The sequence below is a fragment of the Bos taurus genome, chromosome 11 (assembly GCF_002263795.3).
Source record: "Bos taurus isolate L1 Dominette 01449 registration number 42190680 breed Hereford chromosome 11, ARS-UCD2.0, whole genome shotgun sequence".
NCBI lineage: Eukaryota > Metazoa > Chordata > Mammalia > Artiodactyla > Bovidae > Bos > Bos taurus.
Genome location: NC_037338.1, coordinates 100,489,519 through 100,517,488, shown reverse-complemented (window position 1 = coordinate 100,517,488; position 27,970 = coordinate 100,489,519). Strand labels below are relative to the sequence as shown.

General features: G+C 57.1%; 1 protein-coding gene across 2 annotated transcripts in view; it reads right to left on the bottom strand.

Moving 5' to 3' along the window:
• Positions 1-27,225, bottom strand: part of NCS1 (neuronal calcium sensor 1) — a 55,664-nt gene extending 28,439 nt beyond the window's left edge. The window contains exons 1-2 of one of the 2 annotated variants that reach the window (XM_024999591.2): positions 26,879-27,225; positions 476-500 (exon numbers count right to left, since the gene is read on the bottom strand). In XM_024999591.2, the coding sequence (XP_024855359.1) occupies positions 476-500; positions 26,879-26,942 (89 nt within the window). In that variant the 5' untranslated portion in view covers positions 26,943-27,225. Of the gene's footprint in view, positions 1-475; positions 501-19,464; positions 19,516-26,878 lie in introns of those variants that run through there. The other variant, XM_010810508.4, reaches the window with a different exon arrangement.
• Between the last annotated feature and the right edge of the window lie 745 nt (positions 27,226-27,970).

Below are 27,970 nucleotides of genomic sequence, written 5' to 3'. Positions count from 1 at the left end.
GTGGACTGATCAGAGCTGGCATTCAAGAAAAAAACTATCTACCATCCTTGATCCAATCTATTCAATCACTTTACTAGAGAGAGTGGATGAACCCCAGAGAGGGGAAGAGATTTCTCAAGACCATGTGATAATCTAGTGACAAAGCTGGGCCTGGGATCCAGTCTCCTGACTTTTTTCTGGTTCAAACCCCTCCCTCGGGTGAGCAGCGTCTGAAATTAACACTGGTGGTCCTCAGAGATGCCATGGGGTCACCACCAACCCACCACCATCCCCAACCACAGTTCAACTGGATCTAAGTTAGTTCCTTGTGAACAAAGGAATCTGAACCCAAGGCTGCCTGGACCTGTTTGTGGATAAGCCCCTCTCAGAGGGCCCTCCATGTGCCCCTGACCTGGGCAGCTGGGCTGCCAGCCCATCAGCACGAAGCCAACACTCCCAACCCACCCAACAGTTTTGGGAAAATGCGGCTACTCACCACTGCTGAACTTCCTTCTCAGTAACTGCAAGAGAAAAGAGAAAAGTGGCCTTTTAGCTTAGGGAGGTGTCCTAGAGGACAGACAGACACAGGGGAGCCTCCTTCCTGCCCTCCCCGCCCCCACCCACGGCCATGCTGCCCATGTCTGGACATTTCTGGACACCAGCCAGCTCTGAACAAGAAGATGCCTGCAGCCCCCTGCTCCCAGCTGGTGAGCAGTCTTAGTCTGATCATCCTGACCCCAGGGGGTGACCATGGCCCATCCCTCCCAGATGTCCACTGAGCTGCTGGGAGGACTGTCAAGATCAGCTTCTTGCAGGCAGGGGCTGGCCTCTCCCTGCTGTCCTGGGCAGGGCAGGCAGGACTGCGCGCCTGGGCCAACACGGAGGATTAGTTGTCCCCATCTGGCATCCCTGGGGACAGGATGGTCAGAGAAGTCACTGGTGTCCCCAGGCACTCAGCCGCCCTGCCAGCACATGGAGGGCCAGGGCAGAAAACCTGAACCCCCTCCTCCGCCCTGGAAGCACCCAGCACCCTCCCCTCCTCCACCCAGCCCTCCAGCCCCTCAAAGCATTCAGCCCCAGGTTCTTTTTACAGGCAAGGCAAGAACGGAGCCATGAACAAAAAGCTAGAACGAGCCATATAAAGTAGCAGAACCTCCAGCCGAGCCCAAATAGTCATTCTTTACTGAACCGTGAAATAAACAACAAAAAAAAAGTTTTTTTCTGAAAAGTACTGAATCAGTTCAGGTTGGAACAAAACCAGTAATTTCTCTAAAGTCACTGAACAAGAACATCTAACCACCTCTAAGGCCTCACTCATTCCCAGGGTGGGGGGTTGACCTTGGGAGAACACCTCCAGCACTCTGCGCCTCAGTTTTCCTGTTTGTAAATGGGAATAACAATTACAGTGCCTGCCACACTAGCTGTCCTGGGAATTCAATCAGAACAGGTGTGAATACTCCTGAGCCCCCAGCACAGGGCCTGGCACTCGGATGTGCTCAGTACAGACTTGGAGAATGAATGGATGAGTGAACAGACAGGAAGGTGGGTGTTGGGTGCAGGTCAGGTGAGTAAAAGAACTGAAATCCCTTCCCAGCGATGTGGGAAGGGAGGCCCAAGGGGGTCCACCTCACCATGTGTGCCTGATCAGACTCGATCGAGGTCACTTTTCAAGAAACCATTCAGAGCAAGCTCGTAACAGCTGCCAAGTCCCGAGCGCCCACCACGAGCCTCGATCTGGAGCAGGGCGGGCCTCTGTGCTTCGGTTCAGCCGCCCTGACGATGCTCCCAGGGAAGCCGCCACTCTGTCCTGGTTGCTGATGGGGAAACTGAGGCACAAAGGGAGGCAGGACGTGCCGCGGGAGGGCGAGGGTCTGCATTCGAGTCTGTCGCTCAGCCACCCGCCCACAGCCGGACCCTGGTGGTTAGACTCCTGGGGCAGGTGGCAAGACTCCGTCAAGCCCCTCTGGTCAGCACTCTCCTCCCACAAGAGGCTGGAGGAGATGCCCTGTCCACGGGCACAACGCTGAGTCTGCCATACAGAGTCAGGAAAACGAATGTCATATATTAACACACACATGTGGAATCCAGAGAAATGGCACTGGTGAGCCTATTTACAGGGCAGGAATAGAGACGCAGACAGGAGAGAACGGACTTGACACGGAGAAGGAAAGGGAGGGACGAACCAAGAGAGCGGCGTTCACATATATCCACGACCGTGTGTCAAACAGACAGCTAGCGGGAAGCTGCCATGTACATAATGCAGGGAGCTCAGCTCAAGGCTCTGTGACGACCTAGAGGGATGGGATGGGGTGGGGGAGGGAGGTTCAAGGAGGAGGGGATACATGGACACAAATAGCTAATTCTCGATGTTGTGCAGCAGAAACCAACATAGCACTGTAAAGCAATTACACTCCAATTTAAAAAGAGACAGACAGCAAGGCAACAGTGAGAGTGTAGGTTACCAGGAACAGCCAGACCTGGTGTAAGAGAATGCAGTTTTCCAAGAGTTTTGGCAGAGGGTAGAGAGTCCCTTGGACAGCAAGGAGATCAAACCAGTCCATCCTAAAGGAAATCAACCCTGAATATTCACTGGAAGGACTGATGCTGAAGCTGAAGCTCCAATACTTTGGCCACCTGATGCAAACAGCCAACTCGTTAGAAAAGACCCTTATGCTGGGAAAGATTGAGGGCAGGAGGAGAAGGGGACGACAGAGGATGAGATGGTTGGATGGCATCATCGACTCAGTGGACATGAGGCTGAGCAAACTCCAGGAGATAGTGAAGGACAGGGAGTGCTGCAGTTCATGGGGTCGCAAAGGGTCTAACATGACTGAGTGACTGAACAACAGGAGAGTGGGAAGGGAATCAGGCAGGAGGGTGGCGAGGGAAATCGTCCCTGGTCTAACAGAGACTGGGCAGCCCTACACTCACCACCCATACTTGGTAGAGAAGGGCAGCGGGAGCCAAGGGACTGATCCTTAAATATTCAACCTGGAGACACAGGAGATCCATCATAGCATAGCCAGGAGCTTAGGGTCTCATACTCTGGAGCCAGAATGGACAGCCCGAGTTTAAACCTAGCTCCGCAGCTTACTAGCTGTGTGTCCCCTGGGTGAAGTACTTCCCCCCACTCGAGCCTCAGTTTCTTCTTCTGTCAAATGGGCTAACTGTGAAGATTAAAGTGCTTGGTGCTCTTCATAGGCATAAAATCCCATAGATAGGTGTGATCCTGTTTTCCCAATGAGGAGATTGAGGCTCAGGCAGACCTGCTTACTTGGCTGAGTTACCTGAGGTGGCTGGGTGGGGCCAGGGGCAAGGGCTATGCCTTCAGCGCCCAGGACGGATGCCCAAGTGTACGCCTCCCACTACTTCGAGTCATCCAATGAGCTGTGTGACCTTGTGTGACCTTGGCATCATATGATATAAACAGGAGGAGCAGGGTAGCAAGCGCTGGGGTGCTGGTCCACTGCTGACCTTAGGCGAGGCCCCCCTCAAGGTCAAAGGAGAAGACTTCCCTGGAATCTCCCAGCTCAGAAGTCCCGACCCTCTCCTGACCATACCCCCTGCCCATTCCCCAGCAGCAGCCCCACCCCAGGGCCTCTCAGCCTCCACCTCCTCCCCCGTGCCCTTCACCAGCCCCCGTACCCAATAAGCCCTCAAGACACAGACACAGTTGGCTGCCCTTTCCCCATTACAAGGGCCCCCAAAACAGAGCGCAGAGTGCTTAGCAGGCGGCCAAGCTCTGTGGGCTGTGAGCTGGGAAGGGGGAGACAGGCCCTGCCCCTGCTTTATGCAGCTAATTAACCAGGAAACAGGTATCCCCTGGCCCCATGCCAGGCCCGGCAGCTGCCACTGCTTCACTGCCTATAGCCCTGGGGTCTGTTGCAGGGCGGGTGAGCAGCAGGCAGATCTCAGAGGGGCTTGGCCACCTGCCCCCGCTCCACAAAGGTCAGGCAGGCCTGGCTCCAAATTCCAGCTCCCAGTCTAATCATGAAGATACAACCGGACAAATGCAGAATGTGGGACATTCGACAAGACAACTGTCCAGGATACTTAAATGTTGGTGCGAAAACGTAGAAAACAAGGCAGGGGATTGTTCCAGATTAAACAAAAAAAAAAGATTAAAGAGACAAGGCCATCAAATGCAACTCAAAATGCCTGGCTTGTGTCCTGAATCTGGAGTCAAAGACCAGCTACTCTGGGTGCAGATGACACCACCCTCATGGCAGAAAGCAAAGAGGAACCAAAGAGCCTCCTGACGAAGGTGAAAGAGGAGAGTGAAAAAGCTGGCTTAAAATGCAACATTCAAAAAATGAAGATCATGGCATCCGGTCCTATCACTTCATGGCAAATAGAAGGGGAAAAAATGGAAACTGGCAGATTTTCTTTTCTTGGGCTCCAAAATCACTGTGTACAGTGACTGCAGCCATGAAATTAAAAGACGCTTGCTCCTTGGAAGAAAAGCTATGACTAACCTAGACAGTATATTAAAAAGTGGAGACATCACTTTGCCGACAAAGGTCCATCTAGTCAGTTTTTCCAATAGTCATGTATGGACGTGAGAGTTGGAACATAAAGAACGCTGAGCACTGAAGAACTGATGCTTTCCAACTGTGGTGTTGGAGAAGACTCTTGAGAGTCTCTTGCACTGCAAGGAGATCCAACCAGTCCATCCTAAAGGAAATCAGTCCTGAATATTCATTGGAAGGACTGATGCTGAAGCTGAAACTCCAATATTTTGGCCACCTGATGCGAAGAGCCAACTCATTAGAAAAGACTCTGATGCTGGGAAAGACTGAGGGCAGGAGGAGGAGGGGACGACAGAGGATGAGATGGTTGGATGGCATCACGGACTCAACGAACCTGAGTTTGAGCAAACTCCAGGAGATAGTGAAGGAAAAGGAACCTTGGCGTGCTGAAGTCCATGGGGTCACAGAGTCGGACACGACTGAGCGACTGAACCACAACAACTGTGGGTGTGAGAGATATGATGGGGATGGTGGGGGAAGCTGCCCACAGGCAGGCACTCAGATGCCCGGACAGACTCACTGCTCGTTTCGTTAGGAGCAGCTACAGTACGGAGGTGAGTGTGGGACCGTGTCCTCTTCCCCTGGGATGTGCCCTGAAGTATTTAGGGGTGACAGTCAGGATGCCTGCAGCCTCCCTCGAGAGGTTCAGAAATACACATGCACATATTTAGAAAGAGACAGGAAGCAAACGTGGCAAATGCTGACAGCTGGCGCATCGAGACGACGGACACACAGGTGCTCACGGCCCCAGAGCCGCGCTTGAGCTTTCAAGACAAAAAGCTGGGGGGAAGCTGTGGCCTCATCAGCCCACCGCCTGTGTGCACCCCCTCACAGCGCCAGAAGAGCTGAGGGTCCTGCTGGGGGGCCACGCCCCGGGCAGCTCCAAGGACCACAGGCAGTAGGAGGGAGGAGAGGGCGAGGGGACAGTCATGGGGCCCCTCCGTCTTCGCTCTCTGCCCGGATACTAGAGAGACATTCCCAGGCTCAGGCTCCCTGCTTGGTCCCATCCCCCCATCCCTCCGAGTCTCCATTCAAGTGTGAAATTAACATGCGTCCACCGTGAACTCCGCAGGTCCGTGCTCAGGGCTCAGGGCCCAGGATGCATGAAGGTCATTTTCAGGGCGACCAACCCCCGGCCCCTGCCCGCCCCAGTCCTGTGACGCCCTCAAGCTTCTCTCATCGGTCCCACCTCCAGGCCTTTGCACCCGCTGCTCCTTCTGCCCAGAACCCTCGCCCTCACCTCTGTCACCTGGGTAACCTCTACAACACTTTTCAAGTCCCATCTAGGAAGTCCCCTCTTTGGGAACCCCCTTTGTGTGTGGAAAGCGCAGTTTACATGGAGTCTTGTCTTTCCATCAACTGTACAACAGAGGCTCAGACAGGGCGCTGCAGACAGGGCCACGCCAGGGAGAAGGGGTTACAGGACATTGGAAAAATAGGGCAGACCGCACAGAAGGCTCTGGCCGTGTGCCCCTGGGCGAATGAACTCACATCTCTGAGCCTTGGTTTGCTCATCTGCGAACGTTAAAGTGTTAGTCGCTTACTTGCGTCGGACTCTTTGCAACCCCATAGACTGTAGCCTGCAAGGCTCCTCTGTCCTTGAAATTTTCCAAGCAAGAATATGGGAGTGGGTAGCCATTCCCTTCTCTGGGGATCTTCCTGACCCAGGGGTCAAACCCGGATCTCCTGCACTGCACGGGGCAGTCTGAGCCACCGACGGGAGAGCAGCCTCTCTCTGAGAGAAGGGGTGAAGTTAGAGTGCTCGGTGTGACGCCTGGCACCCAGCAAGGGCTCATGAGAAGCCCTTTTCCCCCTCATTTTCCCAGATGGATGCTAAGCCCCCAGTGGTCAAACGCTTCTCCTAGCATCACCCTCAAAGCCCAGCCCCAGTGTCCCGACGTGGGAGGCAGAGAATAGACCCTGTTGATTCCCACCTCGTCACCACACCACTCGGCTGGGTTGGGAACGTGTCCTAAAACATATTTCTCACAACGTGTTTACCTTCACCATTACGACTGGCTCCGGCCAGTTTTAAAAACAAGCTTCCTTTCTCCAGCTTGCTCCCACCTCCAGGCTCATTAGGGAAACCGGTATTTTAAGACCACACGGCCCAAACTTGGAGAGGCTCTGGGTCAGCAGCCTGTCTCAACTGCTGGTAGACTGGCTGGCTCCAAAGCAAGTGACTTATCCTCTCTGAGCCTCGGGGTCCTCATCCGAAGGATGGGTACAGATGCCTAGCAGGCAGAGCCATCGGGAGGATTCTGGATAGAAAATTCCCAGCTTAGAAGACAGCTGGGTGTCCACTGGACTCCCTCCCGCTGACCTGCCCTGAGCACCGGGAGCAGCGGAGCTAGAACGGGCTGCTGGGGGCTCAGTGTGGAAGGCAGGGCCTAGCCCCTGCCCCCCAATCCAGTCTTCATCCCTGGCTGTGGTGGGGGTCCGCCCAGGCCCCCTGCTCCCCTCCCACGCCCAGAGCCATGTTCCCGGGCACTCCTCCTCCCTTGCCCACAGCTCTGTCTGCTGGGAAAGAACATGAGAGCCGGTCCCTGGAGTCCAGGATAAATGTTGAGTCTGATTTTGATTTCCCTAAAGCAAAATACCTCTCTCCTGATGGAAGCTCAGCTCAAACACGGTGGGAACAGACAGCAGGGGCTGCAGCCCCCACAGAGGCGCTTGGAGGACCCCCTGCGGGTGGCCTCCCCGGGCCGTTCTGCAGGGGTCCCTTTCCATCTGCAGGGACAAAGGCTGCAAGAATGTCGGTCATGCCTCCCCCGCCCCCACGGCGGCTGAAGGAAAACCCTTCAGCAAAGGGGCCTCCGTTTTGATTCACACAAACAGAGAACATGGGGGCCGTTTGGACCTGGCCACCCGCAACCCCTCATCACAGAATCCCACCCTCTGACATCACAGATCCTGCTCCTTCCGGAAGTGCACCCCACCCCAAAGCTCCCCCCCAGGCCCCGGGCCTCCTTCTTTGCTAGGCCTCCAAATATTGGGGTTATCCAAGTCCCCGCCTAGAGCCGTCCTCTGTGCTCTCTGGGGGGGTGGCAGCACATGCACCCCACACCCCTCCCTCCAGACTTCTAGCTCCTCTTGACAACCCAGGGACCCCTCATGGACCACATGGCCCAAATGTACCCCCATCCCAGACCAGACCTCCCCTCCTGGGTCCCCAACCTGTAAGCACTCCTTCTTCTTGCCTTACCAGGCAGTCCCACCCATCCTGGCTCCCTGAAGAACACAAGAACACCCCCACCATCCAGGGCCGACCCGGAGACCCCAACCCCAGCCCAGGGCTGTGCCAACCTTTTCCCATCCTCCCATCTGGGCCCCACCCGGCAGTGGCCAGAGGCCCTAATTTGGTCATATCCCTCCCCTCCCTGCAAAGCTTCTTCAGAGAAGGGAGGGAACGTGCTAGTGGGCCAGGTTGCAGCCCCCTGCACCGCCGCAGCCTGGCCCCCCCAGCCCAGGGTCACGGACGCCCACCCTCCCCCAAGGGGCAGTTGCCCGTAGGGAGGATGGTGGCCTTGGGACATTGTGGATTTCAGGGCTCTGCGGCTCCCTTCCTGAGTGACCTGTCACTTCCCAGGTCTGGGCCTCAGTTTTCCTGCCCCTCCTGCTGCTCACGGCAGCGTCACCTGCTGTGCCAAGTGTGAAGGGTGGCACCAGGGGTATGGGAAGACAAGAAAGAGCGTTCGATAAGGCCTCCGAGGTTTCCCACCGGAAGGGGCTGGCCGCCCGAGGGCTGTGTGAGCAGGGCTCTCTCTGATCCCCCAGGAACCACAAGCTCCCCGAGCCCCAATCACTCCCCACCTGAGCTGTCCCAGACCGATGGGTCACATACAGGTCCTGGGGTGAGCCCGCATAGACCCCATGGGCACATCCCGGTGCTCCAGAGAGGAGCAGACGAATTGTGGCTGCCCCCAACCTGGGGCCACCTGTGGCTTCCCCTCTGCGGGGGCAGGGGCGGGGGGGTGCTCCTGAGACCTCCACGCCTCCACGAGTCAATGACCATGGAGGCTCACAGGCCCCCAGGCAGGAGGCCCCATGGGGGAACACCAGGAGGGGGCTGAGAGGAGACTGCAGGGTGAGCACCCGCCCTGGAGCAGATGACCTGGTGACCTTGGCCAGGGGTGGCAGGCGGGCTCATCCGTGACACGGACCCTCCAGCAGAGCCGCCGCTAGAGGAGAGGTAAGGCGTGCCTCCCACTGCCATAGCCCTGCAATGAGATCGGACCGTGCCTCTACCGAGCTGGGCACAGAGAGGACCGGGTGCCCTCCAGCCCGCCCTGCACCTATTTTCCATAAATGCCCAGATGCAGGGGAGCTGGGCTCCAGGGCCAGCCTGAGTTTCATCAGGAAGGAGGCCTGGCCTCCTGCCCAGGCCTCCCGCCCAGCACTCCCGGGCGCTCCGGGAGCCCCTTGCCCTCACCCAGAAGGAGCCAGTCTCCCAGAGCCCAGCCCGCTCAGACCTCCCCAAGGGTGGGGGGCAGCGGCCCGGCCCCCATGGCTATTTCCACCCTCATTGGCTGAGCTCCGGCTGGTGGGGGCCCACGGCTCCCTGCAGGGCCCCCCTCCCCCGCCTGCCTCACCACCCTGCACCCTCTGTGCAGGCTCGCTGAGGGGGAGGACCCAGGGCCTCAGACTGTCAGCCCTGGGGAGATAAAGACCAGAGCCGTGAGCCACTATTACAGCCACCGGCCCTGCACCCTGCCCTCCACGTGGGACTCCGGAGACCCTCACAGAACCCCAGGCTCCTGGGGTGTGCAGGGAGCCACGTTTATAGTCACCCATGAGCTGACCCAGCTCTGACCGCTCCTGGCCCCTGCTCCTTACCCGCTCACGGTGCCCCCATCCTCCACACTAAGAGGGATCAGGGTGCCGGGTGGCAGGATGACTGAGCAGTCCTGGGGCTGCTTCGTCTGCCAAAGGGCCCACTGGGGGGTCTGGGGAGAGCGCCGGGGCCCCCTGACTTCAGGAACCCGGAGTAAATGTCAGTTCCCTGACCACAGAGGGTGGGTTCGGGCGGGGAGGGGCCCAGCCAGGCCCCAGGCTCCCAGACCTGTTCTTTGCTACCCTGAACTCAGGCCTGGAGGACCCTGACCGTGGCCCCAAAGAAGCTGGGCTCTCTCCCACTGCGGGGACGGGTCCACCCACTATGTGTGACCCCGGTCAGTGCAGTCCCCTCTCTGAGCTGTGGTTTCTTCCTCCATCACAGGGCTGCTACTGCAGCCAACAAGAAGAGGTTGAAGGCACTGAGCCCAGCAAGTGATGAGTGCTCCACATGGAGCCATGGACTCGCGTGCCAACAGTCACGGTATCGGCAGAAAAGTCAGGGGTCTCACTGCGGTTGTGGCAGGATGGCACAAGTGGCTAGCGGAGCCAGGCGGTGGGGCCTGGGCTAAGACTGGACGCAGAGAGGAGAAGCCCTCAAGGGAACCCAGGCCTGAGAGGCTGCTCAGGCCACTCAGATCCCAGTTCAGAGGCCCCTGATCCCACGTGGCCCCTCAGGTTCCTCCCTGAGCTCCAGACCACCCCACTGGCTGAGTTCTCGGGCTGTACCAGCCCTTATGCTGAGAGGTGAAGGGTCCCCAACAGCCCAGGCTTCACAAGAGGCAAAGGCCCTCGTCCCAGGTCATGTTCATGGTCAGTAGTGGAGGAGTGGAGGTGGGAGGTCAGGTCGACGTGACTCCAGAGCCCAAAGGTAAGAAGGCTTTAGCCTGGAGATGGTCATCTCCAAGAAGAGAGCCACCCACCCTGTGCCCCCAGGCCACAGCAAGCCTCCTGCAAGCACCTATTGAGGGCCAGGCACTGGGGTGCATGAGACTTGGAGAGCAGCAGCTCCTGCCCATCAAAGTGCCCCTTACCTCTCCTGGAGACTAAGGCCCCCAAACCCCATCTTTCTCCTGGATGTTGTAATCTTTCTGGCTTTCAGATTTCCCAAAGAGCTTGAATCTTTGTGATTCATTTCCCACTCCAAGCCTCAGTTTTCTCCTCTGACAAATGGAACAGGAATGTTCACTCGGACCCACTCACAGGTAGGTTTCCAAGGTCTCCCCAAAGGTGCCCTCCCCAGATCCCTTAAGGGAACAGGGCCAGGGCCCCCCACCCCAGGAGAGAGGGGCAGGGTCCAGGAAATCACCGAAAAAAGGTGTATCTCAAGTCATGTGTTTTAGTTCAAATTTTTCTTAGTTCAAACAGATTTTGCAGTCTATTTCATCATTTACAGATGTTTGTTTTGCTTTAAAATTAAAGTTTCAAAATGCACTGATTTTAATTTCTATGTAAGTTGAATAACTGTTCCCAAAATGTTCTCAAGTCAAACTGCAGGAAGATGTCATTTGTCTCGTGGCTTCCAGGAATAGCAAGATGAAAGAGCTGCCATATATCAGGCATGACTGTGTGTGTGTCCTAGACAAGGAACGTCTCATGCCTGAAGCTCATCCAGTGCCCAAATGATGCTGTGCGGCAAGGATTCTGAATATCCCCATTATACTGATCAGGAAACTGAGACCCCAGGGGAAAAGCCATTTGCCCAAGGACCAAAGTTAGCCTGCAGTGGAGCCGGAGCCAGAACCAGGGTCTGAGTGACAGCAGAGTTTGTCCGGAAGTGCGGTGTTTGAAACATTACACAGATGTATTCTGAGAATAACCTTGCTTAACATGCTGCCTGATTCCTGCACTTCACCATCTGTCCCCCTGAATCTTTGGCTTCTCTGAATCCCCAGAAAAGGGCCACCAGGGCTGGGAAGCAGAAGTCCATAGTATCTGCTGATCTGTTAATGACTTGCTTTGATGAGGGAACCAGACCAAGGCACACTGACACAGGTTCAAATCCCGGCTCTCCCGCGTCCCAGCTGTGCATCCTTGAATGAGTCGGTTAACCTCTCTGAACCTCATCTGAAAACTGAGCGTGCTAAAACCTACATACATAGCGAAGAGGCTAGAAGGAACTGGCAAAAGTGTTCACAACAGTGACATCAGAGAAACGGTACAAGGAATGCCTGTATCTTCCAAGTTTGTCCTTCCCCAGCGGCTGAAGCTGTGGGCAGGATCTGGGTCTGCCCACATCACAAGCATAGAACAGCATCCGACACACAGTGCACGCTCTGCGCGTGTTCGTCCTTGTAGAAGGCATGTGTTATGCTTGATTTAGGTGGGTAAGTTGGAAAGTAGACATGCCTACCTTTAGTGTCTGAAACTCAGTTATTTCTGGCCAATAATGGACTGACCTTGGTGACTACACATGTGTTCGCTCACTCTCTCACACACGCACACACACACCAAGGTAAGACTCCAATGACTCCCTGGTTCAAGTCCTCTCTACTGACAGACTCTGAATCTTCCAGAAGAGTGGTTGATCCTGAGGGATGCGAACCACACCTTCTGCTTCCTTTGAGACCTTGAGGAAAGGCTGACATGCGAGATTTTCTCAGGACTCCTGGGGGAGAACCTCTCAAACATTTCAGAGCAGAGTGGAGTGCTCAGGGATTTGGTGCAGCCCAATTTCACGAATATTTTCCAAGCACCTGCCAAGGTCAGGGGCTTCCCTTGTGGCTCAGCTGGTAGGGAATTTGCCTGCAATGCAGGAGACCTGGGTTTGAGGTCAGAGGCTGCAGGAGGGACTGAAGCACCTGGCCAACAGGAAGGGTCTATTTCTGAGTCGAGTAATTCATTCTTTAGCTCCTATGTGACCTTGAGAAACTGAGTTCACCTCTCTGAGCCTCAGTCTCCTCACCTGTAAAATGGGGATAGTGGTGGTGGTGCCAAAACCTTCCTTCCAGGGTGGTTAGAAGGAGCAAACAGGATTTCTCACCCCTTCGTTCATCCAGCAATTAATTTCTGAGCACTCATATGGGAACGCAACAGTGACCTAGACACCAGTCCTTGTCCTCCAAGGCCCTGAGGGAACTGTAGATTCCGACCTACAGCAGGGGACTACAGGGCTGTCTAATTATCTGTCATGTAAAGCAGGAAACTGACCCAAGTAGGGGTCAGGGTGTGCTCCCCAAGGACGGGGCCCTTACACTGACCTATAAAGGCAATCAGACCTCAGCAGGCAGAGAGAAAGGGCTTGCCAGCACTGGGGCTGCTGATGTCCAAAGTTCAGAGCATGGTGAGATCTGGGGACCACCAGAAGGGGCCAGGGAACATTCAAGAGGAACAAAGCACTAAGCCAGAAGAAGCACCATGGGACACACCTGGCGGTCCAGTGGCGAACACTCTGCACTCCCAATGCAGAGGGCCCAGGTTCGATCCCTGGTCAGGGAACGAGATCCCACTTGCCGCAACAAAGATTGAAGATCCCACGTGCCACAACTAAGACTCAATGCGGCCAACTAAATATTTAAAAGGAGAAGCCTATGATCCAGGCAGATGGAGCACAGCAAAGACTCCAAAATGTTAGCAATTGCTACTATCATTAATAAAGATGTCACAACACACAAAGGCAGGGCAGAACCAGGGCTGGTAACATGAGCGCCTGGGAGGGGAGGGGGCAACAAGAGCCACGGATAGCCACCCTCCGCCTATCCACCCTGTCCTGGGGCACATGGTCTCTGCCTCCTCTGACCCATAGCCCCCACTTACTTGCTTTGTCCCTAGTCCTGGGAAAGGGAGGGACATGCGGGCTGGCCTTCATCACAGGGGCCCCCAAGGGTTCCAGGGCACACATCCCAGGGCCTGCGAGGGTGGAGCCCCAGGAGCCCAGGGTTCGCGGCCCTGAGGATTCCGACTCCAGCTCTGGCCCTTTAAGAGCTATGAGTGGGTCATTCATTGTCCTGGACTCCGAGAAAGTCACACCCGCACACCCACCAGCCTGACCAGAACCCACCAGAGGCAGGACCATGCCCCTGAGCACCCGCTGCTGCCTCCTCGGCCAAGGCGGGCCCCCTTTCTCCTGCCCTGCACCCCGTGTCCTCACCGGTTCCCAAGGCTGGCCCCGCCAGTGTGGCCTCTGGGTGGAGCCCTGCCTGCTGGTCAGCTGCTTCCCGGAAGGGCTCCCCGATCGGCCTCTGGCTCCGGGGCACCCCCTCTATACTCCCACCCCTGCTCCTTCGGGTTTCCAGGGCCTCCAAGTTGCCACAGCTTGATGCCTCCGGACCCAGAACACACTGTTCCTTCTCTGTGAAACACTCCCAGCATCTCCCATAAACCACCCCTCCCCCCAGATCTCCCGTGGCTTCTCAGCTCCTACGTCTCCCTCGGGTCACACTGCCAAAGTGAGCAAATCAAAATTTAGATTTCACATAAACAACAAATAACCGTTTAGCATATCTGGCAACCCTCCCCTTGCTGTTCTTCCGTTGCTAAGTCCTGTCCGACTCTTTGCGACCCCCCGGACTGCAGCACGCCAGGCTTCTCTGACCTTCACCATCTCCCGGAGCTTGCTTAGATTCACGTCCACTGTGTCGGTGATGCCATCCAACCGTTTCATCCTCTGTTGCCCCTTCTCCTTGGCCCTCAATCTTTCCCGGAATCAGGGTCTTTTCCAATGAGTCAGCTCTTCGCATCAGGTGGCCAAAGTATTGGAGCTTCAGCATCTGTCCTTCCAATGAATATCCAGGGTTGATTTCCTATAGGATTGACTGGTTTGATCCTGCTGTCCAAGGGACTCTCAAGTGTCTTCTCCAGCACCGCAGTTCGAAAGCATCAATTCTTTGGTGCTCAGCCTTCTTTATGGTTCAACTCTCGCATCCGTACGTGGTAACCGTCCCTCCTAAAACACTGCCTCCTCCAGGAAGCCCTCCCAGGTGCACCCTAGACCCGGTGGACTCGCGTTGCATCGCACAACACTCTATCTTGTTTCCCTGCCAAACTGAATACCAGGAGGGCCAGAAATCCATCCATCCAATCTACCCTATGTCTTGGCACTCCCATGACTTTCTGGATTGGGGAGTGAGAGGTAGCATAGTGGCCCAGGGATGCCCTTGGCCAGATTCGCCCACAGGGGCACCCAGGGCCTCCACCCGTTCTCGCACGGCGGGCTGGCCCTCCTTCTCAGAGATGTGCCCAGAATGCTTCTCATGACCACCCAGCCCCCTCCACGGAGCCAGGGCAGAGGAAACACGAATCAAGGTGGGAGCAGCTAGCAGGCTCCTCTCCTTTATTTTGACGACTACTGTTGGTTTTAATTAAGATCCCATTCCGCTCAGGCCTAGCAAGGAAACAATAGCTGCCCAACGTGGCCATGTGGGCTAGCGAGCCATGGAGAGTGGCAGGGCCACAGGGGCCTGGGGCAGGACCCCCTCCCTGCCAGCAGAGGCTTTGAGCTCCGCCAAGCTCTCCGCCTGCCCAGCACACACACCATATATTTTTGAACAGAAGGGAAGCATTCGTTTTTTTTTCCCCCACAGTGCCAAAAATAGCCCCATCTCCTGCCTTTGAACAGGAATCTTGTGGTTCCTACAAAGAGACAGGGGCAGGAGGGGCCTCAAAGGAGGGGCTGAGCTGATTGGCTGGACCCCCTCCTTGTTTCCCCAGCCCCAGCAGGAGAGAGGGGCTGGGGTCCTCGCTAGGCCTGACCTGCTGAGGCCCAGCCTCCCAGCACCTACCTTCTGAGGCCCACCTCTCCCCAAGATGTGGCAAGCCCCCTATCACCCAGGCCAGGAGGTGGGAGGAGGCCAGGCAAAGGAATAGCGAAGACGAAGATGGATGAGAAGAAACGTCCCTCATCCACTAGCGTGTGAGCTGATGGGTTTGTTTCCTTCCTTTTGACAAACGTATTCCAGGCTCTGTCCAAGGACCAGGGATAGAGCAGTGAACTGTGAGACCAGACGCGGTCGCATCCACAAGGTGCCCACAGCCCGATGGAAGTAGGGTGGGTTACACGTGTTCTCATTGCCAGATCTGGGGCAGGCACTGGCTGGGCGCAGGGCACCTGTGTGGAGGGGACTTGGGCGCTGGTTTAAGCCGAGTGTGGGCGGGGGTGGGGGGTCCTGGGGTCAGAGGAACGAGACAAATGGAAGGGTCAGATGAAAAGCTGTCCTAGTGGGCACTCATCCCTGGCGAGGACCCTCATGTCACCTGGCTGCAGGCCCGCAGTGGGGGCCGTTTTCCCATTTTACGCGTGAGGCCCCCAGGACTCAGAGAAGGGTTTTCGAGTCTAGGATGTCCAGGCCCTCTGGCCAATGTTTTCCACCTTCATTTCATCCACCACCCCGGGAGGCGGGGCTATCGTCACCGGCCCATTTTACAGATGAAGTGAGGAGGCTCCATAAGAAAGGGCTTGGCCCAGATCGCAAAGCTGACGAGAGGAGCTGGGAGTTGTACCCAGGCCTGGCTGGTCCCTGAGGGGGAACTCCTGACACTACTGACAAGCCATCTCAAATCCTGTCCCCTCCCCCACCTCCACCAGGTCACTGGATCTCAGATCCTATTTCCTCCCCCACCCCTAGAAGAGAAAGCAGGTGCCAAGGTGTGAAGACCACAGGCCTGGGAAATGGAGTTGTCGTTGTCCAGTCGCTAAGTTGTGTCTGACTCTTTGCGACCCCATGGACTGCAGCACATCAGGCTTCCCTGTCCTTCACTACCGCCCACAGTTGGCTCAAACTCATGTCCATCGAGTCGGTGATGCCATCCAGCCACCTCATCCTCTGTCACCCCCTTCTCCTCCTGCCCTCAATCTTTCCCAGCATCAGGGTCTTTTTCAATGGAAACAGAGAACCGGGGATGTAAACCCAACCAACTCTGCCTTCCTCCAAATCCAGGGTCCTTTCTGGTTCCCACAGCAGCTTCCCAGTTTAAAAAAAAAAAAAAAAAGAGGCCACTTTTTGCCCCCGAAGGCTAGAGCAGTCGGGGAGCCAGAGGCTGAAGAAAGAGAGAATGGCACTCTGAGCCCACTTCCTAGCTGAAAACCCAAGCTTGGAATGAAAAAAAAAAAAAGCAGAGTGCTATTTCTGCCTTGGGTTAAACATTCCTCAAAGCCACATTCCTCTGCCCTCCTCCTCCTCCCCTGCCAGGGAGTCCAGAGCTCAGTGTGGCCCGGACGCCCCGCCAGCTTCCGGGGCCACCTCGTGAGAGCAGGACTGCCGGAGCCAGCAGCTGGCCCGCACCCGTCCCGAGCACCCCGCTGGGCTCCCGAGGTAGGGAGCACGGCCTCCTTGGGGGCACGGTCAGTCAGGCTTCCCTGCCGCTGAGAAAAGGCCCATCTTACTGAGAGTGCAACAGATGGGGAATGGAGACCCTGAGAAGCGCCACCCAAGGCCACGGCAAGTCATGGGCTGGAACGGGGATCCCAGACTCTGACTCCCTGGCAACTCCCCGCCCCCATCAGATGGCAGGGCTGGGGCACAGATGGGTCCCACCCGGGTCATCGGAGGAACAAAACAAAGCAACACGTGGACAAGCACGTTGGGAAAACCAAGCTTTCTCCAGAAGCACACACAGGCCTGCACTGTGCTCCAGGCTGGGCACTGAGCAAAGCCCTAAATCCACCAGATGTGTCCCAGCTCTCAAGTCGCAGACGGTGACCCAGGGCCCTGCGACCTGGCCTCCAGACCCCACGGTCCTCTGTGTCACTGTGCCTGTGAGCCCCCGTGAGGACTCCGCGTCTTCCTTGGTCCAACAGACACTTCCCAACGCACCCCACCCATGCCAGGCAGGGGCAGGGCAGGGCAGGGTGACCGGGGCACTCTGGGCCTCCACGGCCTCACCTTGGGCTGCCCCTCCTCAGGCTGCCCCCGATCAGCTTCCCAGCCCCCAGTCTGTAGGCTCCCTGAAAGCAGGGGACACTGCACAGTGGGGTGCTCTGCTCCAGAGCTCACAGGCTGGGAGGCTTCCCTGAGGTCAGCACAGGGTCCACACAGGTCAGAACCCAAGGGCCCCCCCATGGATGGGGCAGAGCTAAGAAAGCCTCAGAGACGGGGGTGCGGCTCTGCCCACTGCATGCACGCTCCTGGTGGGGCTCCCTGGACTCGTCCCAGCCCTTCTCCTGCCACCTGCCTGCAGGTCTCAGCTCTGCCCCAGAGGAAGCCAAGCGCAGCTGCCTCCAGTCCCCTGCAGAAATCAGAACAGCAAGACCAGTGGGGCTGGGAATTCCCTGGCGGCCCGGTACTTTGGACTCCACACTTTCACTGCCAAGGGCATGAGTTCAATCCCTGGTGGAGAAACTAAGATCCTGCAAGCCACACGGCACCATCAAAAATAAATAAGATCAGTAGGGCTGTGTGTGTTTCCAGCTGGAAGGATGCTACCACCACCCCACCATCCAACCTCCCATCCGGCCCAGGCATCCAGGAACACCTTGCAATGTCTGATACTCTGGCAGTTGCTTGAATGCCTCCACTGATGGGACGCTCACTACCTTCGGCAGCAGCTCCAAGGTTATAAGGCTCACAGAGATGGGATGCTGGCCCGGGGTGGGCAGGGCATGGCGTTGGCAAGACAAAGGTCTAAGTCTAAGCCTGAGCCCCATCTTGGCCGCTGACTGGCTGGGCGGTCTTAGGCATGTCCCTGAACCTGCCTGGGCCTTGTTTCCCTCATCAGTAAAATGGACACAATAGTTCTCACTGCAGTGAGAACACAGGAGGGAATTCTGTACTCAGCATGCTTGGCACTGAGTGCCCACTTGGTAAACAGGATGCATCCTTACTCTCATTCCTCCCAGTGACATTTCCCCACGGCTCGAGGGCAGGGGGCTCCCAGAGACCAAAGCCTGGAGGCCAGGGCAGGAAGGGAGAGACGTGGCAGCCACGTCACCTGGCCCTGGGGCAGGCAGTTGAGCAATGAGTTCTGGCCCAGCCCCAGCCTGTCTCTGCCTCCCACCCAAGTGCCCCCACCCCCACTCTCCTTGCACACCTACATCACAACCTGCTCAGACCTGCCTTCACACACACCGACATGCCGCTCACCCACTCCTGACACACGCCACGACCCCATCACTCACACTCGGTGCGTGCCCACGTGAGCCAGGGCTGAACACCCACTCCCAGCACCCACAGTCACTCACGCTCACCCACACCCGTGCCCTTAGCGTCTCGGCGCACCCCCACCCCCAGCCGCACAGGACCCCTCCTCCAGGCCCAGAGTCAATTTCCCCCACACCCCCCGCCTGCATCACTCACCAGGTGTGTGCCCTGGGCCAGCTGCAGTCCCCTCTGAGCCTCAGTTTCCTCATCTGTAAAGCGGGGACCACGTAGAGCTCCCAGGAGGAGTGGGTGACAAACATGTGAACCCTAAGCTGGGCCTGCATCCCACAGACGTGATTTAAGGCCCAACTCTTGCCGTGGCGACAGCTTCTGATCCCCACGAGTCACTGCTCACGGGCCCCCCGTCACCAGTGACGCACTCAGAGGGAGCACCGAGTGAGCCACCAAACTGTGTCTCTGCCATGTCTGACCTCACACACAACACCCTGTGTTATGGGGGGCTTATGATCCCCTGGTGGCTCAGAGGTTAAAGCGTCTGCCTAGAATGCGGGAGACTAGGGTTCGAACCCTGGGTCGGGAAGATCCCCTGGAGAACGAAATGGCAACCCACTCCAGTACTCTTGCCTGGAGAATCCCATGGAGGGAGGAGCCTGGTAGGCTACAGTCCATGGGGTCGCAAAGAGTCGGACATGACTGAGCAACTTCACTTCACTTTCACTTATGATCCCCAGCTCACAGATGAGAAAACGGAGGCATCAGTAGAGGAAGGACGTGCCTGTGGCCAAGCCAAGTCATCAGACGCCGGAGCCCAAGCACATCCCATCCCTGGGGTCCAGGATGGGGATGGGAGGCACTTCCCCAAAGCAAGTCCCACCATCCGGCAACCTGAACACCGTACAGAAAGGGAAACCAAGGCCCAGAAGGGGCTAGCGACTCCAGTCGCTGTCCAGGCTGCAGCGGTTCTGGGACAGAACCCCAGGCAGATGTGTCTCCAGTCCCCCCAGGCCCACGTCCACGCAGGATCCTAAAACCCAGCCTTCAGGAGCCGGCCTACCCTCCCGACCTCCCAGAACAATCTAGCCACCAACCTGCCAGGCCAAACACGGAAGTCTTCTGCATTTGCCACTTACTCCCAATTCAGTCAAGGGCCCGTGACACTCTACCCCGTAACCTCCCAGGGGGGTGGCCATGAACTGTCCCCTGATTCTGATGGCCAATCAGCTTCCATCCCGTGAGGTCAATTACTGGCACTTACTGGCATCAATTCCTGTGCCTGCTGATGGGCACACACCAGGCACCCAGAGCTCAGAGATACATGGGGAAACACAGCCAACACACGCTTGAGCCCTCACCACTCTGCTGTCCCATCCCTGGCTGGGAATCTGACCCCAATTTCACATTATCTAGAAATTTGAAGTGTTAATTTATGATGATCTCTGCCCCGGCTTCCCTTGTGGCTCAGATGGTAAAGAATCTGCCTGCAAAGCAGGAGACCCAGGTTTGATCCCTGGGTCGGGAAGATCCCATGGAGAAGGGAATGGTAATCCACTCCAATACTCTTGCCTGGAGAATTTCACGGACAGAGGAGCCTGGCGGGCTACAGTCCATAGGGTCGCAAAGAGTCAGACACAACTGAGCGACTAACACTCTCACTTTCTTCCCTGGTAGATAGGCCACATGCAATACCAACTATTTCATCTCATAAGGACAGTAAGAAGGAATCTCTTTTTAATTTCTGTTTGTTTGTTTTTCCTTACCTGAGAGCAAGAGAGATTTAGGACAAGATGAACCCCATCAAATTCAATGACATCCTCATCTCTACCCCAAAGGCCAACTCATCATGGCACCGTGGGAGGGACCCGACGGGAATGAGCCATCCTAGGTTCCTGCCCTGTGTATTTGCCACGTGGCCTTGGGAGAGATATTTCACCTCTCAGGTACCCGACTGGTCCGCTAGTAAAATGAGAACATTGAACTGCCTGACCCCAAAGTCTCCTCTAGCTCAAAGATTCCAGGATTTTATTTTATAGTAATCAAAGAAATGAATATTGAAATAGCGAGCTACTTTTTTCTTCATCAAGTTGGCAATTATTAAGAAAAGAATAATACTCGGTGCTGGCAAGAATACAGTGAAATAGGCACTCCCTCATCCACTTTTGCTGAAAATATAAATGGGAACATATTGATACTTTGTGGAGAGCAACTGAACAATTTTTCAATCAAAAGCCTTTTAAGATGTTCCCAGCCTGTAATGCCACAACTTCATTTGGGGAAATTTATCTTCAAGAAGAGACACGTGCAAAAATTTACTACAGAGATGTTTATGCCAAGATTTGGTACAAAGATGGTTGTCACAGCACTGTTTACACTGGGGAGAAAAGAGCAATCTACCTGTCCAGCGGCCTGGGATTAAATAAAATATGCTGCACTTATATGATGCATCATTTAAAAATCATGTTTTAGAAGAGCAGTTAATGATGTGGGCAAACATTCACAATTGTCAGATTTTTAAAAGTTAAAGAGTATATAATCTCAAATTCACAAGGTAATGAAACCTATGTACCAAGTCCTATTGAGTCTTCCTCCTAAATATATGTAGGATCTGTTTTAACACCACCTCCTCTGATGAACCCCCAGTCTATCACCACAATCACACGACTTTGATTGCAACCCTCTTCTCCAATCCACTCACTGATAAAAGGTAAAGATGCTTGCTCAGTAGCATCTGACTCTGCGATCTCATGGACTGTAGCCCACCAGGCTCCTTTGTCCATGGAATTTTCCAGGCAAGAGTAGTGGAGTGGGTTGCCATCTCCTTTCTAGTGGGTCTTACCGACCCAGAGATCGAACCCTCGTCTCTTGCATCTTCTGCATTAGAAGGCGGATTCTTTACCACTGAGCCACCTGGGAAGCCCTCCATTCATTGGACTATGTGCTAAAACCATATCTAAACCCAAATCTAATGTCTCCACCACCTCCATCCATGGACTCCCATCCCACCCATCTCAGAAAATGTCCAAGTCCCTTCCTATGGTCTTTGGATGAGGGATGGCACGAGCCCCATGCACTGGCCGGCTATGTCGGCCCCAGAGGGGCTCAGGCCTGGCCTTGGGAGCAGAGGAGGCTGGGTCCAGTCCCGAGGCTGCCACCAGGAGAAAGAGCTTTCCCTGACACTGTGAGATGTGAGATGCCAGAACTCTCTGGGGTGGGGGTGGCGCCAGATGGAGCTGGAGGAGGCAGAAAGCCGGAAGAGGTGTTTGGAGGTGGCCCGGGCCCTAGGGGCATCCCTGCCCCTCCCTGGCCTCTGTTTCTCTCATCAAGGGACAGAATGTAAACCAGTGAGACTGTCCCGCTCAGGAGGACAAGGACTTGCCTCCAAGGACCAGCTGCGTCCGGGAGAGGCTTAAAGGGTCCCCCCCAGAACCAGGCAGCGTGCTAAACCCTCTGACTCTGGGGCCCCTGTGATGTCTGTTTTTGAGAGGAAAGTGAGGCCCCAGGACATGAGGCTTGCCCAAGGAAAGGACCAGAACCACAGCACATCCGGCCCCTGGGGTCTACGGCCCTCTCGGAGACTCTGTGGCTAAACACCCCCCACTCCCCTCCAGCCCACGCTTGGACCTCAAAGCCCTCTCCCCTTTAGACCCACAGAGTCACTTGGGCAGATATTGCAGATGAGCAAACTGGGCTCAGAGAGGGTGAGCGACTCGCCCAAGGTCACAGAGCGTGAATGAGGACCCGGCCCCATTCTCCAGAATACGGAGTTTACAACGGACTTGATATTTCTTGCCCAAAGGCCCAGCCCAGCATTAAGAGTCTAACCTCGATTCCTCCTGCTGGTGCTCTGTTTAGTTTTCAGTGGAGTCAGGGAGCAGCCTCCTGGGTCTTACCCGCATGCACACAGGATGCAGAGGGTTTGCAGAAGCCACCTTCCTCCCTAAGGGCCTTCCTTGTCCTGAGTGGCTTATCCTTTGCCTGGTGGTGGGGCCCTCCACACCCCGACTCGCTCATTTATCTTAGATCCTGCCTTCCCCACGGCAATGTCTTGCTCTCTCTGGCCAAGCAGATTGGGAGGGGGAAGTGACCCTCAGAGAGTATCCCTTACCCTGTAGGAAGGGACCCTCTTGGATCCTTCCCAAAGCCAGAGAGACTGGTGACAACCAGCATCTCTCAACCAGACCTGGGATCCCCTTCTCTGCTCTGGGTCGCAGAGGCCTTAGCTGCTGGCTCCCCCAAAAGCCCAGCCAGCTGCTCCTCCCTCCACATTCTGGGCATCAGGGAAAAGGCCAAAGAGACTCCAGGCTGGCGACCAAGAATGGAGGGAGAGGTGACCTCCTTTGAGTCTTGGAAAGAGGGTCCATGGGGAGAGCAGTGAGCACCGTGAGGAGAGAATAAAGGGGGAGAGAGGTGGAGCTTTCTGCCTCTTGGAACCGGCTGGCCTGGGTCCAGAAGCCTTTAAATGGAGGCAGCTCAGATCACAACAAATGGCTGAGTCCCACAAGCTCAGATTTCCGGATGACCTGCCTGGTTTCCACCTGAGGGCAGGAATTACATCTCTCTCATTCACATTTCCATCTCTGGGCCTGGCACAGAGTGAGCATTCAGGGAATGGTAGATCAGGGCAGCCTCAAAATTAACAAGTGCTGGGGATGGGGGCAGGGAGACTGCTGCGGGTACAAGAACCTGCTAAGACTCAGGCCAACCAAAAGTCTCATCATTCTATGCCCCCTGAGTGCCAGGCACAAAGACCAGGGTCATGGAAGATTCCTCTGCAGAGAGATGAGAGGTACTTTGCCCACAAGATATATCTGCGACCAGTTCAGGATGAAGCTGAACTGTATAGTCAAAACAATGCATTAATTATGATCACTAACATGTATCCTTAAATCCTTGACAAGTGTGTGTCACATGTTAAGGAGCCAGGTGGCTCAGAGTTAAAGAATCCACCTGCCAACGCAGGAGACATAAAAGATGCGGGTTCGATCCCTGGGTCAGGAAGATCCCCTGTAGAAGGAAATGGCAACCCACTCCAGTATTCTTGCCTGGGAAATCCGATGGACAGAGGAGACTAGCGGGCTAGAGTCCATGAGGTCACAAAACAGTCAGACACAACTGAGCGATTAAATAGCAACAACCATTCACCTTGTATCATATTGTGTGTAAATTATCTTGTTGCCTTGTCACATACCCTCGGAATCAGGTACCATGAGCACACCCATTTTGCAGATGAGGAAACTGAGGCTCAGTTAGGTGAAGAGCGGGCCTGTCCCATAGCCTGGGCACACAGGGTTGACAACAGCCTTAACAACAAGCTGGACACGAGCAGGCCAGACCTCATAGAAACCAGGCCACTGGCCACACTGAGCACTGTTCGATGAGTCCCAGCTGGGCAGGGCCTGCACCTCCCGCAAACCCCCTGCTGCCCCTGGATGTGAACTGTGCCGGAAAGGGGTGAGGATTGGGTTACGGGGTGCTGATGACTTACAAATTCTTATATGCAGGGGAGGAAAAAAGTCTGCTTTGCAGTGTCAAGGCTGAATGATGAAGCGGTTCAGCTAGGCTGAATCCAGATGTGCCTAGGGAGGGCCGCATAGTGGGAGCTTCAAGACTGCCTCCTGCTTACACACATACATACACACAGACACACAGACACACACACACACACACACACACACCACCACCACCAAGATCGTCTCTTCCAAAAACAGGAGACTCCCCACCAAGGATGGCAGCTGGCACTGAGGCATGAACATCTGGGGATCCCCTGGGGGTCCCCTGTAGCCTTTGGCAGCGGGTTGTGGGTCACCCAAGGTGGTGACCTAGGCCACCAGGTGATGCTGACACATGCGGGGACCCCCAGAACCAGCTGTGGGTCTTGAGCCCGGAATCCTCGGAACCAAGGTCTGCATGACAGACACTCGTCAAGGAGACAAATGCCTGGGCCCAGCTCAGACTCTGAGAATCGGAAATCTGGGAAGCAACCAGATCCGGGCACCTTGGTATTTAACTGGGGCTCTCCAGGAGATTCTGACATTTGAGAGTCCTCCCTAAGTGCTCCTCTCTGGACCTGTACAAAACACAGAATCCCTTGAACAAAGAGCAGATGGCTCCACGCCCTGTCACCAGGAGGCCCAGCTGGGGGCTTTAGAACCAGCTGGAGGCTTTCTCTGCTGTTCCTGCTGGGAGGTTCTTCATTCAATAGAGACCTGTGGCCCTACTAAGTGCCAGCACAATCAGAGAAGGAAGGGCCTGCCCTAGGGGAGCGGACACCGGCAAGGGAGACAGACAAAAGGCCCGTGAGCCCACCACCATCTCCGTCAGCCCAAACCCAGTAAGAGATCCTGAGAAAAAGTACCCAGCTCATTCACTCCCTCAGCGAAACTGTTCCAGGTCTCCAAAGGCCTTTAAAAATAGCCCGGCCCGGCCCAGCACCACGGGGCTGGTTCCCAACAAGGCCTTGTTGACTCAACTTCTTCCGAACTTGCTAGATCTGCCCAGAGAGAGGGGAGTGGACAAAATGACCTCCCCAGGAACCTTCCCATCTGAGTCTACCAACATGAGCTTAGAAACCAGAAAGAGGAGAAGCGTCTCTGGATTTCTCAGGGTGAGTTTTGAGGTCTCTCGAAGGGCATAACTTGGGAGCTGGACAGCCCTGGGTTTGAGTCCTGGCATCGCCTGGTGACAGGGGTGCTGTGGGATCTTGGGTCCTGGGACCACTGTGAAGACAATGCATTAGCAAAGCAAGGAGCGTGCCGCGTGATGCGCTCCAGGGGCAGGAACCTGGGCTTCACTCAGCTCACAGGACCTCCCCGCTCCCCTTCATGACGGAGACACCCTGGAGCACCCAAGCCCACCCCTCCTTTGAAGCCCACTGTGCTCTCTGCCTGGAAAGACCCTCCATGCAGCCTGCCTGCTGACAGCTATGGGTCACATCCAGACGGAGCCTGCAGGAAGGCCCAGCAAACCTCACAAAACCGCAGCCGAACTGGAAAGGACCACCTGCCCAGCTCGGAAAGAGGATGAGAGGAATAAGGATGGAGTCCTCCAAGCCTCACTCCCTTTGAGGAGCAGCTGCTGGGATGTGAGCACTGTGCTGCAGAATTCCACTGGAGAAGAGCCAGTACCTCTAGCGGACGAGCTCCCACTCAGGAAAGCCCCCTTCATTCCAAGCACATGGGGACCAAGGGGCACGGACTGGAAGTGTGGGCTCCGGCAGACCTGCAAACGTGCTCAGAAGATCAACGGAATGGGGTTGGGGGGCGGGGAGCAGAGGTTGTGCAATGCACCACCAGAAGCGGAGCCTCCATCAACGGTGCAGCTGGTGGTCAGTCTGCCACCTCCAGGGACGGCGCAGAGCTGCCGGATCCACACAGCTGCCCAGGTACGGGTTCTGAATTCCAACCCAAGCCCAGAATCTCTGCCCCCTTCCCAGTCAGATCCAGGCAGAAGCCCTTCCCCACCCCTCAGCAGTCTTTCTTGAAAGCCCCCAAAAGAGAACCTCTGTGGGTCAGGACCCAGCGCCATTAACCCTTGGCGTGCCAGGGGTATCTCCCAGAGGCTTGCAGGGAAGGGAGAAGTCTAGGATGGAGAAACTGGAGATGTGAGTGAACTGGAGAGGTGTGGAGTCGGACAAGTGGAGAGAGACACACTGGGACAGACCTAGCAACATCTGAGATGGGCAGACCCTCCTCTCAGGGGTGCCCCAGATGGTTACAGGATGCGTCGGACCAGATCACCTGGGGCTGCAGAAACCCACTTCCCAGTCTGGCAAGTAGAGGTGGAAGCCAGGAAGATGAGACCAGGGCCAGAGGAGAGATCAGCGCCAGAGGAGAGATCAGCCTGGAAGTCCTGCAGCCAAGAGTGCGCCCAGGACCCTTCGCTGCCGCCACCTCTCTGGCAAGTCTCGCCCCTCCCCAACACCCCCCTAACACACGATCAGGGCCAGGGAGGGGGCGACAGGCCAACCTCGCAGCAGTGATAGCGGCAGTAGCAGCAGCGGCATCATGATGCATGAATCACCCGCCCCGCCGCCAGTCGGCTCAGCGCAGCCGGAGCCACCTCGCTAGCGGGCGCCCCCTCCGCGGCCCACCGCCCCTCGCTCGTGCCCATCCCTGCCCTTCTGGACAGCTCTGCTGGGAGGGGGCCGCGAAGGGGCCGGGGCCTGCCTCCCTTCCCGGGGGTGGCCCGGCGCACGCTGACAGGCGGCAGACGTCCGGGGTGCGCGTGGAGACGGGGTGGGAGGGAGGGGGTGCCCTAGAACAATAGGGCCAGGTGTGAGGCTGGGGGCGCGGCCGCGAGCTTCCGAGGGCCCCGGGGCGTTGGGGGGCAGAGCAGGGAACGGCCGAGGAAGGGTGGCTGCCTCGCGGGGAGCTGGCCCCTTGGGGGCGGACACGGGGGGCGCGGAGCGGGCTGGTGGGGGCGGGGGGCGCGCGTGGGGGGAGGGGCGCGAGGGGACGGAGGCAGCGCCCGGGGGCGCGGGGCGGGGGTCCCAGCGCGCGCACTCACAGTAGGTTTTCCTGGTCAGCTCCTCCACAACTTCAGGCTTCAACTTGCTGTTGGATTTCCCCATCCTCGGCGGCCGCGGCCCCCGCGCCCCGGGCCGGACCCCGTCGGGGCACCCAGCGGGAGCGGCTGGGCCGGGGCGGGGCGCGCGGAGTTGGGGGGGCGGCGGGCCGGGCCGGGCCGGGGCCGCGCCTTTGTCTGCGCCGGGCCGGCGGGGCCGGGGCGCGGGGGCACCTCTCGGCAGGCCCGGGCCGTCCGGCCGCCGCCCTCTCCGGGCGCCGCGGCGCGGAGCTGCGCTGGGCTGGGCGCCGACGCGGCCGCGCTGTCGCCGCGGTCGTCCCTGGTTACTGAGCTCCGCGGCACATGCTCGCTGCTGCGCTTTGCTCTCGCCGCCGCCCCTGCGCTCCCCGCCTCCCGCCCGCACCGGCGCGCCGGGGGTGGACCCGGAGCCGCCACTCAGCGCCCGGCGCCACCTCCCGCCCCGCACCCGCCCGCCCGGCCGGGCCTGCGCCGGCGGATCGGCGGCCCCGGGGAGGGCCGAGCCGGGCCCGCGGAGGGGCGCCCCCCCACCCCCGGCTTCATCGGTCCCCGGGCCGGGAGGGCGAGGTCACCCCCACCCCCGTCACCTCCCTGGCGGCGATCCGCGGCGCTCCGGCCCCCGCACCCAACCCCACCCAGGGCGGAGCCGGGCCGGGGAGGGCCCGGAAGATCTGACGTGAATGAGGCCGAGGCTCGGGCCCGGAGACATTCATTCATTCGACACGGATTTGTGGGGCGCTGGGGATGCCGTGGAACAAGACCGGCGCGGTCCCAGCCCTCATGAGGCGAGGGGTGGGAGAGGGGACCACAGGGCTCCGCAGGATGGCATGTGTGGTGGCGGGGGGCACCTACCTGCCCGGGGAAGGTGACCTCCAAGCCCGGAGAAAGAGAGGGGGGGCAGGGTGGCTGGGAACGTGTTCAAGGCCCCGAAAACCTGGAGGAGGGAAGGAGGCCTGAGCCCCAGGAAGAGCGCCTCTCGGGCACATGCACATCCCGGGGGTATGATGAGCCAGAAGGGCGAGGGCCGGTGGGGACAGGCCTGCCCTCTCACCAAGG